General features: G+C 41.0%; 1 protein-coding gene across 1 annotated transcript in view; it reads left to right on the top strand.

Moving 5' to 3' along the window:
• The window catches only part of LOC124555566 (28S ribosomal protein S21, mitochondrial), a 53,239-nt gene extending 40,131 nt beyond the window's left edge, over positions 1 to 13,108 (top strand). Inside the window, exons 2-3 of the mRNA XM_047129524.1 lie at positions 6,409 to 6,475; positions 12,472 to 13,108. Of these exons, the coding sequence (XP_046985480.1) occupies positions 6,409 to 6,475; positions 12,472 to 12,588 (184 nt within the window). The 3' untranslated portion in view covers positions 12,589 to 13,108. The remainder of the gene's footprint in view (positions 1 to 6,408; positions 6,476 to 12,471) is intronic.
• Positions 13,109 to 13,869: the final 761 nt, after the last annotated feature.

Below are 13,869 nucleotides of genomic sequence, written 5' to 3' on the forward strand. Positions count from 1 at the left end.
ACAATGAGAGGAAGCCGAAAGGCACGCGCTTAAACTCACGCAGGCTGGCGTGAGGTCTGAAACAGGATACGTAATGAATGCTATAAAGAAAAGTACGTAGCTTCTGGAATACTTAACTTTAATCCATAATTGTAGAACATCGCTCTTGATGATACATGCTTCATAATATTAATTAGCAATTGAATACGGTGCCTTGCTAGGTCGTAGCAAATGTAGCTGAAGGCTAGGCTAACTATCGTCTCGGCAATTGAGAGCGTAATTGTCAGTGATCCCCTTCTGCCAAAGTCATCTGTACAACTGGGGCGAGTGCTAGTACGTCTCTCTAGACCTGCCGTGTGGTGGCGCTCAGTCTGTGATCACTGACAGTGGCGACACGCGGGCCGACTTATACTACCGGACCGCGGCCGATTTAAAAGCTACCACCTAGCAAGTCTGGTGTCTGGCGGTGACACCACATCAGTCTTGATGTTCGAATCATACACCTGAAACTCACAAGTGTCATCAGCACTTTGACCCAAATTAAATCATGATCCCAGCTGCTAGCACCAGATTACAGTGTAACCACCTCGCTTGGGAGATAATAATCTTCAAAAATAAATAAAGTAAGTCTTTATGCATATTAATTGTGAAGATGGTAGCTGAAATAAAAGTTCTTGAAGTTGGACGGGTGTAACACAGGTTGTTAAAAAAAAGTTGGCATGAACTTATTTTTGTTGCTCCACTGCAGCTGATTCTTCCTGTAAATTTCTTAAGTGATGACGAGCCAGAGAAGACAATGGTTGTCCAGTAGTGTGAAAGGTCAAAAAGTGATTTAGGTGCATGTTCTCAGATTTAGAATATTGTTTATTTTGTGAACTAATGTCATGTCTCACCGTGCAGCTCCAAATCTCACATTGTACTGGCCCCAGCGTGTGATTTCTCATGGGTCTTATATACGTTCACTGACAATTGGAACATTGTTACATATAGTAATGTTGCTAATTACAATCACAGAATTTGTTCAAAATTATAGAAAATTAGCCTTGAAATACATGCAGTAAGATACAAGGTCAAATATATATATAGGTCATTTTCATGGAAAAAATAAGTCAAATGATTCAAATAAACAATACTGATTACATTTTTGTTTATTTCACTGAAACTACATTATCACAAGTATTCCTACCGTAACTCTTGCTTCAAATATGAGTACAGTATTGTTTAGTGTAGACACAATTTCAGTATTTAATTCAGTAGCCTAAATAAACACTTTGTTTTAAAAAAAATGGTTCAAATGGCTCTGAGCACTATGGGACTCAACTGCTGTGGTCATCAGTCCCCTAGAACTTAGAACTACTTAAACCTAACTAACCTAAGGACATCACACACATCCATGCCAGAGGCAGGATTCGAACCTGCGACCGTAGCAGTCGCACGGTTCCGGACTGCGCGCCTAGAACCGCGAGACCACCGCGGCCGGTCTTTGTTTTCATTCTCATTTAGTTTCGTATTGTGGATTACACTAATTATGAAGTAAGTAGTTGTTTAGTTAAACAATAGCACAGCAAGTTGACAGTATTACAAACAGAGTTATTATACAGGGTGTTACAAAAAGGTACGGCCAAACTTTCAGGAAACATTCCTCACACACAAAGAAAGAAAATATGTTATGTGAACATGTGTCCGGAAACGCTTACTTTCAATGTTAGAGCTCATTTTATCACTTCTCTTCAAATCACATTAATCATGGAATGGAAACACACAGCAACAGAACGTACCAGCGTGACTTCAAACACTTTGTTACAGGAAATGTTCCAAATGTCCTCCGTTAGCGAGGATACATGCATCCATTCTCTGTCGCATAGAATCCCTGATGCGCTGATACAGCCCTGGAGAATGGCATATTGTATCACAGCCGTCCACAATACGAGCACTAAGAGTCTCTACATTTGGTACCGAGGTTGCGGAGACAAGAGCTTTCAAATGCCCCCATAAATGAAAGTCAAGAGGGTTGAGGTCAGGAGAGCGTGGAGGCCATGGAATTGGTCCACCCCTACCAATCCATCGATCACTGAATCTGTTGTTGAGAAGTGTACGAACACTTCGACTGAAATGTGCAGGTGCTCCATCGTGCATGAACCACGTGTTGTGTCGTACTTGTAAAGGCACATGTTCTAGCAGCACAGGTAGAGTATCCCGTATGAAATCATGATAACGTGCTCCATTGAGTGTAGGTGGAAGAACATGGGGCCCAATCAAGACATAACCAACAATGCCTGCCCAAATGTTCACAGAAAATCTGTGTTGATGACGTGATTGCACAATTGCATGCGGATTCTCGTCAGCCCACACATGTTGATTGTGAAAATTTACAATTTGATCACGTTGGAATGAAGCCTCATCCGTAAAGAGAACATTTACACTGAAATGAGGATTGACATATTGTTGGGTGAACCATTTGCAGAAGTGTACCGGTGGAGGCCAATCATCTGCTGATAATGCCTGCACACGTTGTACATGGTACGGAAACAACTGGTTCTCACGTAGCACTCTCCATACAGTGACGTGGTCAGCGTTACCTTGTACAGCAGCAACTTCTCTGACGCTGACGTTAGGGTTATCGTCAACTGCACGAAGAATTGCCTCGTCCATTGCAGGTGTCCTCGTCGTTCTGGGTCTTCCCCAGTCGCAAGTCACAGGCTGGAATGTTCCGTGCTCCCTAAGACACCGATCATTTGCTTCGAACGTCTTCCTGTCGGGACACCTTCGTTCTGGAAATCTGTCTCGATACAAACGTACTGCGTCACGGCTATTGCCCCGTGCTAATCCATACATCAAAAGGGCATCTGCCAACTCTGCATTTGTAAACATTGCACTGACTGCAAAACCACGTTCGTGATGAACACTAACCTGTTGATGCTACGTACTGATGTGCTTGATGCTAGTACTGTAGAGCAATGAGTCGCATGTCAACACAAGCACCGAAGTCAACATTACCTTCCTTCAATTGGGCAAACTGGCGGTGAATCGAGGAAGTACAGTACATACTGACGAAACTAAAATGAGTTCTAACATGGAAATTAAGTGTTTCCGGACACATGTCCACATAACATCTTTTCTTTATTTGTGTGTGAGTTATGTTTCCTGAAAGTTTGGCCGTACCTTTTTGTAACACCCTGTAGATTTCTGACATTTTATAAAATACAGTATATTTGATGCTTTTTTTGTTATCCAATTGTTTGTAAATGAATAATGCTAATTACAAGTAAATGAATCAACGATACATGTTCCTACCAATAGATGGACATACTATTAGTGAATACTTTGGCATGAAGTTGTTGAAAATCATATTGCTGAGCTCAAAATGTGAAATTACGTATACAGGTCATACCTAATGACTTAGCAGTTAATCAAGCAATCCAGATTATCTTCAGAATCTTACGAAAAATGGGCTGTTACGTTTCACAACCTAGCATTAACTATGTTTGTTTCCTTATTGTGTGAAAAGTCTTCTGCATGTTTCCTACTTCTACTCCTGCTCTGACAGCTGTGATTTGTTCACTGTTTGTACACATTCTACATCTACATATACATAGGTACTGCACAAGCCACCACATGGTACGTGATGGAGGGTACCCTGTACCACTGTTAGTCATTTCTTTTCCTGTTCCACTCATAAGGCAGAGCGAGAGTAAAACAGCTGTTTATATGCCTCCGTATGAGCCCTAATTTCTCTTATGCAGTCACTATCTAAAATTTCTTCATTAGTTTTCCTTGAAAATAACATAGCCTTCCCATCAGGGTGTCCCATTTGAGTTCGTGAAGCAGCTCCGTAACACTAGCATTTTGTTCGAACCTACTGGTAACACATGTAACGGACTGCCTCTGAGTTGCTTCAATGTCTTCCTTTAATCCAACCTGATGTGGATCCCAAACACTCGAACAGTACTGAAGAATAGGTCACACTAGTGTCCTGTATATGTTCTCCTGTACAGATGAATCACACTTTCTTAGAATTCTCCCAATAAACTGAAGTCAACCATTCACCTTTCTTATCACAATCCTTGTATGCTTGTTAGATATCATTTCACTTTGCTACGGTACACCCAGATATTAAATGACGTGACTGTCAAGCAGGACACTACTAATGCTGTATCTGAACATTATGCATTTTCCCCTCTATTCATCAGCATTAACTTACATTTTCCTGCATTTAGAGCCAGCTGCCATTCACGATACCAACTAGAAATTTTGTGTAAGTCATCTTGTATCATCTTACAGTCACTCATCTTGAACACCTTCCCATACACCACTGCATCATCAGCAAACAATGCAGATTGCTGCCCACCCTGTCTGCCAGATCATTTGGGTATATAGAAAATGATAGAAGTTTTATCACACTTCCCTGAGGCACTCGTTATGATACCATTATCTCTGATCAACCCTCAATGTTTAAGACAGCATACTGAGTTCTATTACTTAAGAAGTCTTGGAGCCACTCACATATATGGGAACCTATTCAATATGCTCATACCTTTTAAGTCTGCATTTGGTACCATGTCAAATGCTTTCCAGAAATCTTGGAATATGGAATCTGCCTGTTACCCTTCCTCCAGAGTTCACAGTATTCTATGTGAAAAAAGAGCAAGCTGAGTTTCACAAGAGCGATGATGTTTAAAAATATTATGATTCATGAACAGAAGCTTTTTTATCTCTAGGAAATTTATTATATTCACACTCAGAATATGTTCTAGAATTCTGCAGCTAACAGATGTTAAAGATATTGGTCTGTAATTTTGCAGGTCTGTTCTTTTACCCTTCTTATATACAGGAGTCACTTTCGCTTTTTTTTAGTCACTTATGACTTTGCGCTGGTTGAGAAATTCCCGATAAATGCAAGCTATGAGGCCAGTGCTATAGAATACTCTTTGTAAAACCGATATGGATTCCATCCAGACCTGACAACTTACTTGTTTCCAATTCTTTCAGCTGTTTCTCTATGCCAGGGTTGCTTATTACTACCTTCCTACCACCTGCAAGTTCCCAACTACCTCAGTTCCCAATGACTGCCTTTGCACACACTGTCTCCTTCCTCACTTTTTCCAGCTTTGCCCAAATGGCACAGCTCTTCCTTTCCTGCCTCTATCAAGCTATTCCAACTGTGTATCTTGCAGCTCTGAGAGAAGGCCTCTGTGATTATCCTGAAATGTGTTATATTTATTCAATAATAGAAAATTATGAGCACATAACTTCTTTACAGGCAAAAGGTCAGTAATGTCAGCTGTACATATTGTAAAGTAAATGCTAGGCCCAAGTGGGCTTCTAACAGAATTCCAAAGAATATGAGATATTTTCTAAAACACTCATAAATCTTCACTTACGTGGCTAGAAAATGAGACTAGTGCAGGTATTCACTACAAGCAGTATATGTAAAAATGTGTAAGAATGTACAGAGCTTGTTTTTAGTGCATGTTCAGTATGCTGGCCGTACGTAAACAAATGTCAGACCTGGATAGGATCCATCAAAACTTCATTGTAGAACTAAACCTTCAATATTATATTTTAAGGTGTATTTTAAACACAACCTCACATGCTGTTAAGAAGTGCTTTAATTTCCCCTGCTGATTACATTCATTGAACATCTTATGGTGACAGGTGTCGAGAACCTTGTATTCGATTAACATAACCAGTAGTAGATATTAAAGTATTTCTTAAAAGCAGCCGAGGTGGTGTTTATATATAAACCTTAAAGTACTAACAGCATTGTGGCAGCACAGTGTAGGAGACATATGAAATAACTCAATGTCATAAGTACTACTCGAAGTAAAGTAAGTGTCTAAGGCTAGAGTGTAAAGCAGGTAAATATTTATGAATGCTAATGTTTCCAAATTCTCAATGCATGTTAGCAACAGACATAATAAAGATGTAAATATATTGTGAAACTTCTGTTTGTATGCCTAGTTGGGTGAAAAATTGTGTGACAGAGGCTTGAAATTTACTCTACACATTTTCCATAATGTATATTTTGTGTATTGAATACCAAGCCTTAGTGTAGAGTTTCTGCAGAAGTTAATATATGATGTTAACAGCTGGAAGTATGGAAAGTAAACAGAATCTTAAAATTTAAATTTCACGTGTTCTGTTTTTGCATTTTGTCCTGTCTTCATATTCCGCTGTTATTGTTCAACTAAATCTACCAATGTATGAATTTCTGTATTTAAAGTTAAGTGATAATCAATTTACAGAGAACCAATGATTAATTTTATGGAAAATTTCTTTTGTGCTTTTTTCTGTCAATGCTTCTCCATTAAACTTAAATGTAATATTTATATTGTCAGCAGTCAGATTTACTTCTGCTTTTTCAATGCAATAACAACAGAAATGGTATCTTAATGTGCAGGTGTTAATTTTGATTTGTTTCATTTGCAGAATTTTGGGGAAGGAAGGCATATTTGATCAGTTCAGGAGGATACAGTATTATGAAAAACCATACCAAGTAAGTTTTTATACCAGTATTTTTTATTACACTTCACTCATAAAGGCCACAATACTTGGTAGACCTTGTTTGTAACTGCTGAGCATGTCTTAAGTGTCAGCCATAGTAAATACAGTAGAATGCAAAATACACATATGACGAGTAAGTTTGAAATCATTTGAGTGGTACTGTTTTATATTTAACACATGTTCTTAACTATATTAATTCTGTTACCCTTGCAAGACACATTTGTGTTTACTGATAATATGTTGTGCACATCTTTTGGTAGCAGCCTATGCCATATTTTACATGGAGTGGGTGCAGAAGGAAAGAAAATTAAACCCTTATGTCCAGTAGAGGTGATTACAAATACAACAGACCTTGTGAGTGAACAAATGAGGCAAGGAAAGTTGGTACAACCTTTTACATGGATTATCCCAACCTGTGCCTTAAGTGTTTCTTTTAGAAAACTTAAATCAATGTTAGTATTTAGGGAAATTTTTCCAACCGTGGCCGCATTAGGGCGTTGCAATTAATCAAGGATGTGAATTGAAAACCTGCGCCCGGTTGGAACTCGAACCTGGATGCTTTACTTCTCTTTGCCTCAACCGTGTCGGCAATGTGAACATGTAGTCCGGGCAACCCAAATTCCCAACTCAGATACATCATTGTGGCATGCAAAAGCAAAAGCGACCCCCCCCCCCCCCCCCCACACACACACACACGCATAATAAATCGGTATGATCGAACAGAGATTTGAATACTCATTCTTCGCACAAAAATTCCCAATGCATGTGTTAAGTATGCGTGTACACTCCTGGAAATTGAAATAAGAACACCGTGAATTCATTGTCCCAGGAAGGGGAAACTTTATTGACACATTCCTGGGGTCAGATACATCACATGATCACACTGACAGAACACAGGCAAATAGACACAGGCAACAGAGCATGCACAATGTCGGCACTAGTACAGTGTATATCCACCTTTCGCAGCAATGCAGGCTGCTATTCTCCCATGGAGACGATCGTAGAGATGCTGGATGTAGTCCTGTGGAACGGCTTGCCATGCCATTTCCACCTGGCGCCTCAGTTGGACCAGCGTTCGTGCTGGACGTGCAGACCGCGTGAGACGACGCTTCATCCAGTCCCAAACATGCTCAATGGGGGACAGATCCGGAGATCTTGCTGGCCAGGGTAGTTGACTTACACCTTCTAGAGCACGTTGGGTGGCACGGGATACATGCGGACGTGCATTGTCCTGTTGGAACAGCAAGTTCCCTTGCCGGTCTAGGAATGGTAGAACGATGGGTTCGATGACGGTTTGGATGTACCGTGCACTATTCAGTGTCCCCTCGACGATCACCAGTGGTGTACGGCCAGTGTAGGAGATCGCTCCCCACACCATGATGCCGGGTGTTGGCCCTGTGTGCCTCGGTCGTATGCAGTCCTGATTGTGGCGCTCACCTGCACGGCGCCAAACACGCATACGACCATCATTGGCACCAAGGCAGAAGCGACTCTCATCGCTGAAGACGACACGTCTCCATTCGTCCCTCCATTCACGCCTGTCGCGACACCACTGGAGGCGGGCTGCACGATGTTGGGGCGTGAGCGAAAGACGGCCTAACGGTGTGCGGGACCGTAGCCCAGCTTCATGGAGACAGTTGCGAATGGTCCTCACCGATACCCCAGGAGCAACAGTGTCCCTAATTTGCTGGAAAGTGGCGGTGTGGTCCCCTACGGCACTGCGTAGGATCCTACGGTCTTGGCGTGCATCCGTGCTTCGCTGCGGTCCGGTCCCAGGTCGACGGGCACGTGCACCTTCCGCCGACCACTGGGGACAACATCGATGTACTGTGGAGACCTCACGCCCCACGTGTTGAGCAATTCAGCGGTACGTCCACCCGGCCTCCCGCATGCCCACTATACGCCCTCGCTCAAAGTCCGTCAACTGCACATACGGTTCACGTCCACGCTGTCGCGGCATGCTACCAGTGTTAAAGACTGCGATGGAGCTCCGTATGCCACGGCAAACTGGCTGACACTGACGGCGGCGGTGCACAAATGCTGCGCAGCTAGCGCCATTCGACGGCCAACACCGCGGTTCCTGGTGTGTCCGCTGTGCCGTGCGTGCTTGTACAGCCCTCTCGCAGTGTCCGGAGCAAGTATGGTGGGTCTGACACACCGGTGTCAATGTGTTCTTTTTTCCATTTCCAGGAGTGTATATGGACAGCCAAAAAAATCATAATCCTGCTTCCCAATCACAACATATTCCTACTTCTACCAAGCAAATGAGGATTTTGGCAGGGAAAACAACATGTAGCTGCTCCTGAAGCTGCATGCACAATGAGTTTGAAACATCTTTCCAACAAGTTTCCAGCTATACTATGTGGCTGATGTTTGCAATGTGGTACAAATCAAAGAAAAGAATGTTTCTAGCCAGCAGCCACATATCGTGGTTGCACAGCACTAACTTATATTTATATCCTGAGCTGTGATTTCATGTACAGGTATTGTCACTGCTTCATAAACAGTGTGATAATGCAGTGGATGAGGCATCAAATTGTGAAATTTCAGTATTGTGTAAGTCAAAGGCTTGCTTATGTAATGTAAGAATCAGACTACAAAAATGACAACACCAGACACAACTCACTGCAGAAAATGGCTGCTGCTTTTTGAACACCAGTAGCAACTGCATACAGAAAAGTATCACTCAGCAATGTAGTAGAAGATAGATCGCTACTTATCATAAAGATGACAATTTAAGTTACAGACTAGTACAGCTAAGACACTTACTTAAAGGTTTTGGATATAGCCTTCATCAGCAAAAGAGAAACACACACAATTCATACACACAAGTGAGCACATCTCATGCACATATGACCATCAACTCCAGAAGCTTGGCCTGAAATGCAACTATCACGTGGGATGCAAGCAGCAATCTGGAGGGGTGGGGAATGGATAGTAGTGTACGGGTGGCGGGAGAGATGATCACTGTCTGATGGAGTGTGGAGGGACTAGAATGTCAAGAGGCGCCGTGTCAGGAGCTTATGGGTCAGGGAGGTGGGGTAAAAAGCAGTGGAAAAGGAAAGGAGCAGGGAAAGATGAGCAGCTGCGGTTGCAGAGGCAGCAAACAAAAAGGGTGGGAGATGAGAATTGGAGGAAATGATGGGACAGACGGGGTGGAAACTGTTGGGTGGAGGGTGTGGGGACAGGATGTTACCATAGGTTGAGTCTGGGATAATCAACCTATGGTAACATACTGTCTCTACACGCTCCACCCAACAGTTTCCACCCCTTCTGTCCTATCATCTCCTCCCATTCTCATCTCCCATCCTCTTTGTTTGCTGCCCTCTGCCAACCTTTCCTCATTCATCTCCTTTTCCACTCCTTTTTTTCCCACCTCTCTGTTCCACAACCTCCTGCCTCTTGGCATTCTAGTTTCTGCACACTCCACCAGACAGCATTAGTCACTCATCCTGTGTATACATTACTATCCCTTTCCCTTCCCCTTCCTCGTCCCCTTCCCCTTCCCTTACCCTCCAGACTGCAGCTTGCATCCCATGTGTTAGTTTCATTCTGGCTTGAGCTTCTGGAGTTAGCTGATATGTGTGCATGAGGTGTGCTTGCTTGTGTGTATGAATCGCTTGTGTTTCTTTTTTGCTGATTAAGGCTGTGATCAAAAGCTTTATGTCTGTCTGCAACTTAACATGTCCTATTTACAATAAGAAGCACTCTATCTTTTAGTGCATTGCTGATAGTCCTACCTGGAGTTTCTTTTGTTTGAAAAATGTCACTTGCTTGTTGTACAGTACCCAAGGGAGAAGTGAAACATGGAAGAGACTGGGCAGAGCGCAGACAATGCACGACTCAGTATGAGCTGCCATGGGTTGAATATAAGTTCGTGGGATGTCTTGATGTTCATGAACCCAAAGAAACAATATACACTGTGGACAAAGAGGTACACAAATTCATGCCTGCTTGTCTTTATTTGTATTTTATACTGTACTGCAACATTCATATATAATGTCATTTCATTTTCTCCTTTTTGCATTTTCATGTGGGCTTAAAAAGTAATTTGCAAATTCATTACGGATTTATTTATTTGAATTAGAAGCTCTCCATTGTATGTTCTGTGGTGCAATAATAACAGATGCAGTGTCATCTCGTTTCTTGTGTTCCTTGATTCTGCAAGTTAAAACAATCGAACCTTTCTTGTGGGATATGTTGGTTTGGTTCATCTGCAATTCACCTTAAAAAATTATGGAGACACACGCTGCGCAGGTGCCACTTCATGACTTCTTGGGTTGCAGCAACATTGATTCAGCAGAGACAAAAACTGTAGGAATAATATTGAAAGTGTTTCATATAACCTTTGTTGCCTTAGAAAATTGGTAACTGAAATTTCTTTCATTTCAGCCTTGAACATGCCTTCCTGCATATGGATTCATAATGTGTTCCTATAATGGAAAAGCGTAGTCTGCCAGGAAAACATAGGGCAATGCCATGTTGTTACACTTTTTTTTATAAATTAGTGTACTTGTGGACACATTCTCGAATAAACTTCTGCCTGTAATTCATCCGTGGCAACCAGTACATACATTCAAAGAGTCGTAACAGGTGTTGTGCCACTCCACAGCACAATGCTAAATGGCCCTTTGTAACTGTAAAAGTCACTCCTACTAACAATAAGACACTCTAGGACTATGTTTCCCATCAATTGCTCCAATGTATTGGAGGAAATAAAGTACCCATGCAAACATGTGCCATTTCTGCCAGTCATTTTCAGGCACCAGAAGCTGAAATAAAAACATTTGATTTCAGAATTTGGAAAAATTGAAGATAGGAGGCGATGAAGTAGAGGGCATTGCTGGCCCAGTTACTGCAGTGTTCCCTCCTTAGAAAGACAAGTATATGGATATGAAGCAAGGAAGCAAGATAGCTCAGAGACAGTTCTCAGCTTCCAAGACAGGTGTTGCGGAAGCAGGAGAACAGAGAAGCAAATGAGTGGAGTGCATATGCATAATATGTGTTATGAAAGCTGAGAGAACTGCCAGCATTGTAGAGGACAATAACAAAGGACAAATTAAAGGTGTTACGTCTGGCAGAGATTTGCTCCAGGTTTTTTTGCAATAAACTTGATACAAATATATTAAACTTCAGTTTATTTGATACATCTACATACATACCCTGCAAGCCATTGTATGGTATATGGCAATGGGGACCTTGTACCCCTATGAGTCATTTCCTTTTGTGTTCCACTAATAAGTGAAGCAAGAGGAAATCGGCTGTCTATATGCCCCCATATAAGCTCTAATTTCTCTTGTCTGCATGGCCATTATGTGAAATGTACTTTGGCTGAGGTGGATGCATTCCACAGTTATAAGCAAATTACTGTCCTCTACATTTTCTCAACAATATTTCATGAGAAGAACATCACCTTCCCTCCAGGGATTCCCATTTGAGTTCAGGATGCGTTGCAGCCATCTGTTTGCACAAAATGACAGGATTGGGAGTGGCATTTTAGTTCCTAAAGATAAAGTTCTTGAACACTGACTAGTTGGTATGATGAATAAGCAGAAGTTGACCATAATATTCTCTGATACCTACAAAATAAAGATGGATAAAATGGGTTTTGTATAGATACAACTGTTGTTAAAATTACATTTAGAGCCTCTTATGAAGCTAATTCTTCTAACAGTGGAACAAGGTTGTATTGTAAAGTTTTCTTATCCTATGTTCATTACATAATGAAACCAGACATTTATTTTAAAATTTAAGGTAAATTTGATCCTTCAAGAATGAGGATGGAACTTAACATTTTGATATTTTCTTGTTCAGCTTAGTTTTGTAACTTAGTACAAGTGTTCACATGAACTAGGTAAATGATAATTAGTGTAGGCTGTAAATGTAACCTCATTTAGTCATCATTCCCCATCGTCAATTATCATGCATTATCAATTCTATTCTCAGCCACAGCAATAGATACTAATTTCACCCTTCTAAAATTTTCAGGTGAGAAGAAGAGTTAACTACGAAAGGTGTAAGGCAATTTATAATGAAGATATGAGTCGCAAGATACAATTCGTTATGAGAAAAAATCGTACGGAACCCTTTCCGGGATGTTATTAATGTAGGCTTTGCAATATCTTGTTTTCAGTAGTGTCAGCTGCTTTGTTGGTAATGTTTCTCATAAAGTTGGTTTATTTCTTTCGCAGTTGTTAAAGAAATGTTTGCCAGGAAACTGTAGAAAAAAAATCTGCAAGTTTTGTGAATGAAGTAATTTATTAATCAGTTTCATTGGTTGCTTGTATGGGTAAATTATGTTAATAAGTCGACCGTTGTAATGAAGTTGCTAGTCTTACATTTTTCAAGTGCTATTTGGTCACTGAAAACTAAAATAATACAAAAAAAATATCAGAATTTTTGTAAAAAGAGTGTGTATTCAACAGATGGAAATTAGTGGAGCATGTGTCAATATTTCAGTCATCTGCAAAGACTGCTAGTGGATTTTTTTACCCAAGCCTGTCTGTAATTAAAGATGTTTTGAAAAATGAATCTAGTGTACCTTATCCATTTTTCTCTACATGTGTGGGATAATATTAAAAATTTGTTACAAAGAATGATTTAATAATAAGTAATTGGGAAATTACACGTGTCTTATTGTGTGAACTACCCTGGGGACTTACAAAAATTATGGAATGGTAAAACCTGATACTATAATATTTCTGAGATACTCTTTATAGACATCGTGTTATGTAAACAAACATTATCACAAAACCTCGCATCCGACTTAATGTTCGTGTTATAGTTCTCCCTTTATATTTCAGAGAGAGAATTTTAATACATGAGGGGTATCAGACAGATCAAAGTCAGAAAGTGAGAGATCCGCACTGTAACGTGGATGAGAAAGAACAGTCCAATGAAGTTTTGTGAGTTGCTTTTGGGTGTGCAGACTTGTGTGAGGCCTTGCATTGTCATGGCAAAGGAGAAGTTCATTTGCATTTTTGTGGTGATAAACAGACAAACACACTGCAGTTGTTTCTTCAATTTCATGAGGACAGCTGTATACACTTAAGAGCTCATCATTGAACCATGAGGGAAGACATCAAACAGAATAATCCCTTCAGAGACTCAGAAGACCATCGCCTTGACTTTACCAGCTGAGGATATGGCTACGAACATTGTCTTCAGAGGAGAGGTGGTGTGGTGCCATTCCATGAATTGCCATTTTGTTTGTGGTTGGAAGTGATTAACCTGTGTTTCATCGCCAGTGACAATGCTTGACAAAAAATTGTCACAATCAGCCATGCAATGTGCAAACAATTCTGCACATATGGTCCTTCATTACTGTTCCATCCATCCACATCCACATCCATACTCCGCAAGCCACCTGACTGTGTGTGGTGGAGG

This window comes from Schistocerca americana, chromosome X, assembly GCF_021461395.2.
Source record: "Schistocerca americana isolate TAMUIC-IGC-003095 chromosome X, iqSchAmer2.1, whole genome shotgun sequence".
NCBI lineage: Eukaryota > Metazoa > Arthropoda > Insecta > Orthoptera > Acrididae > Schistocerca > Schistocerca americana.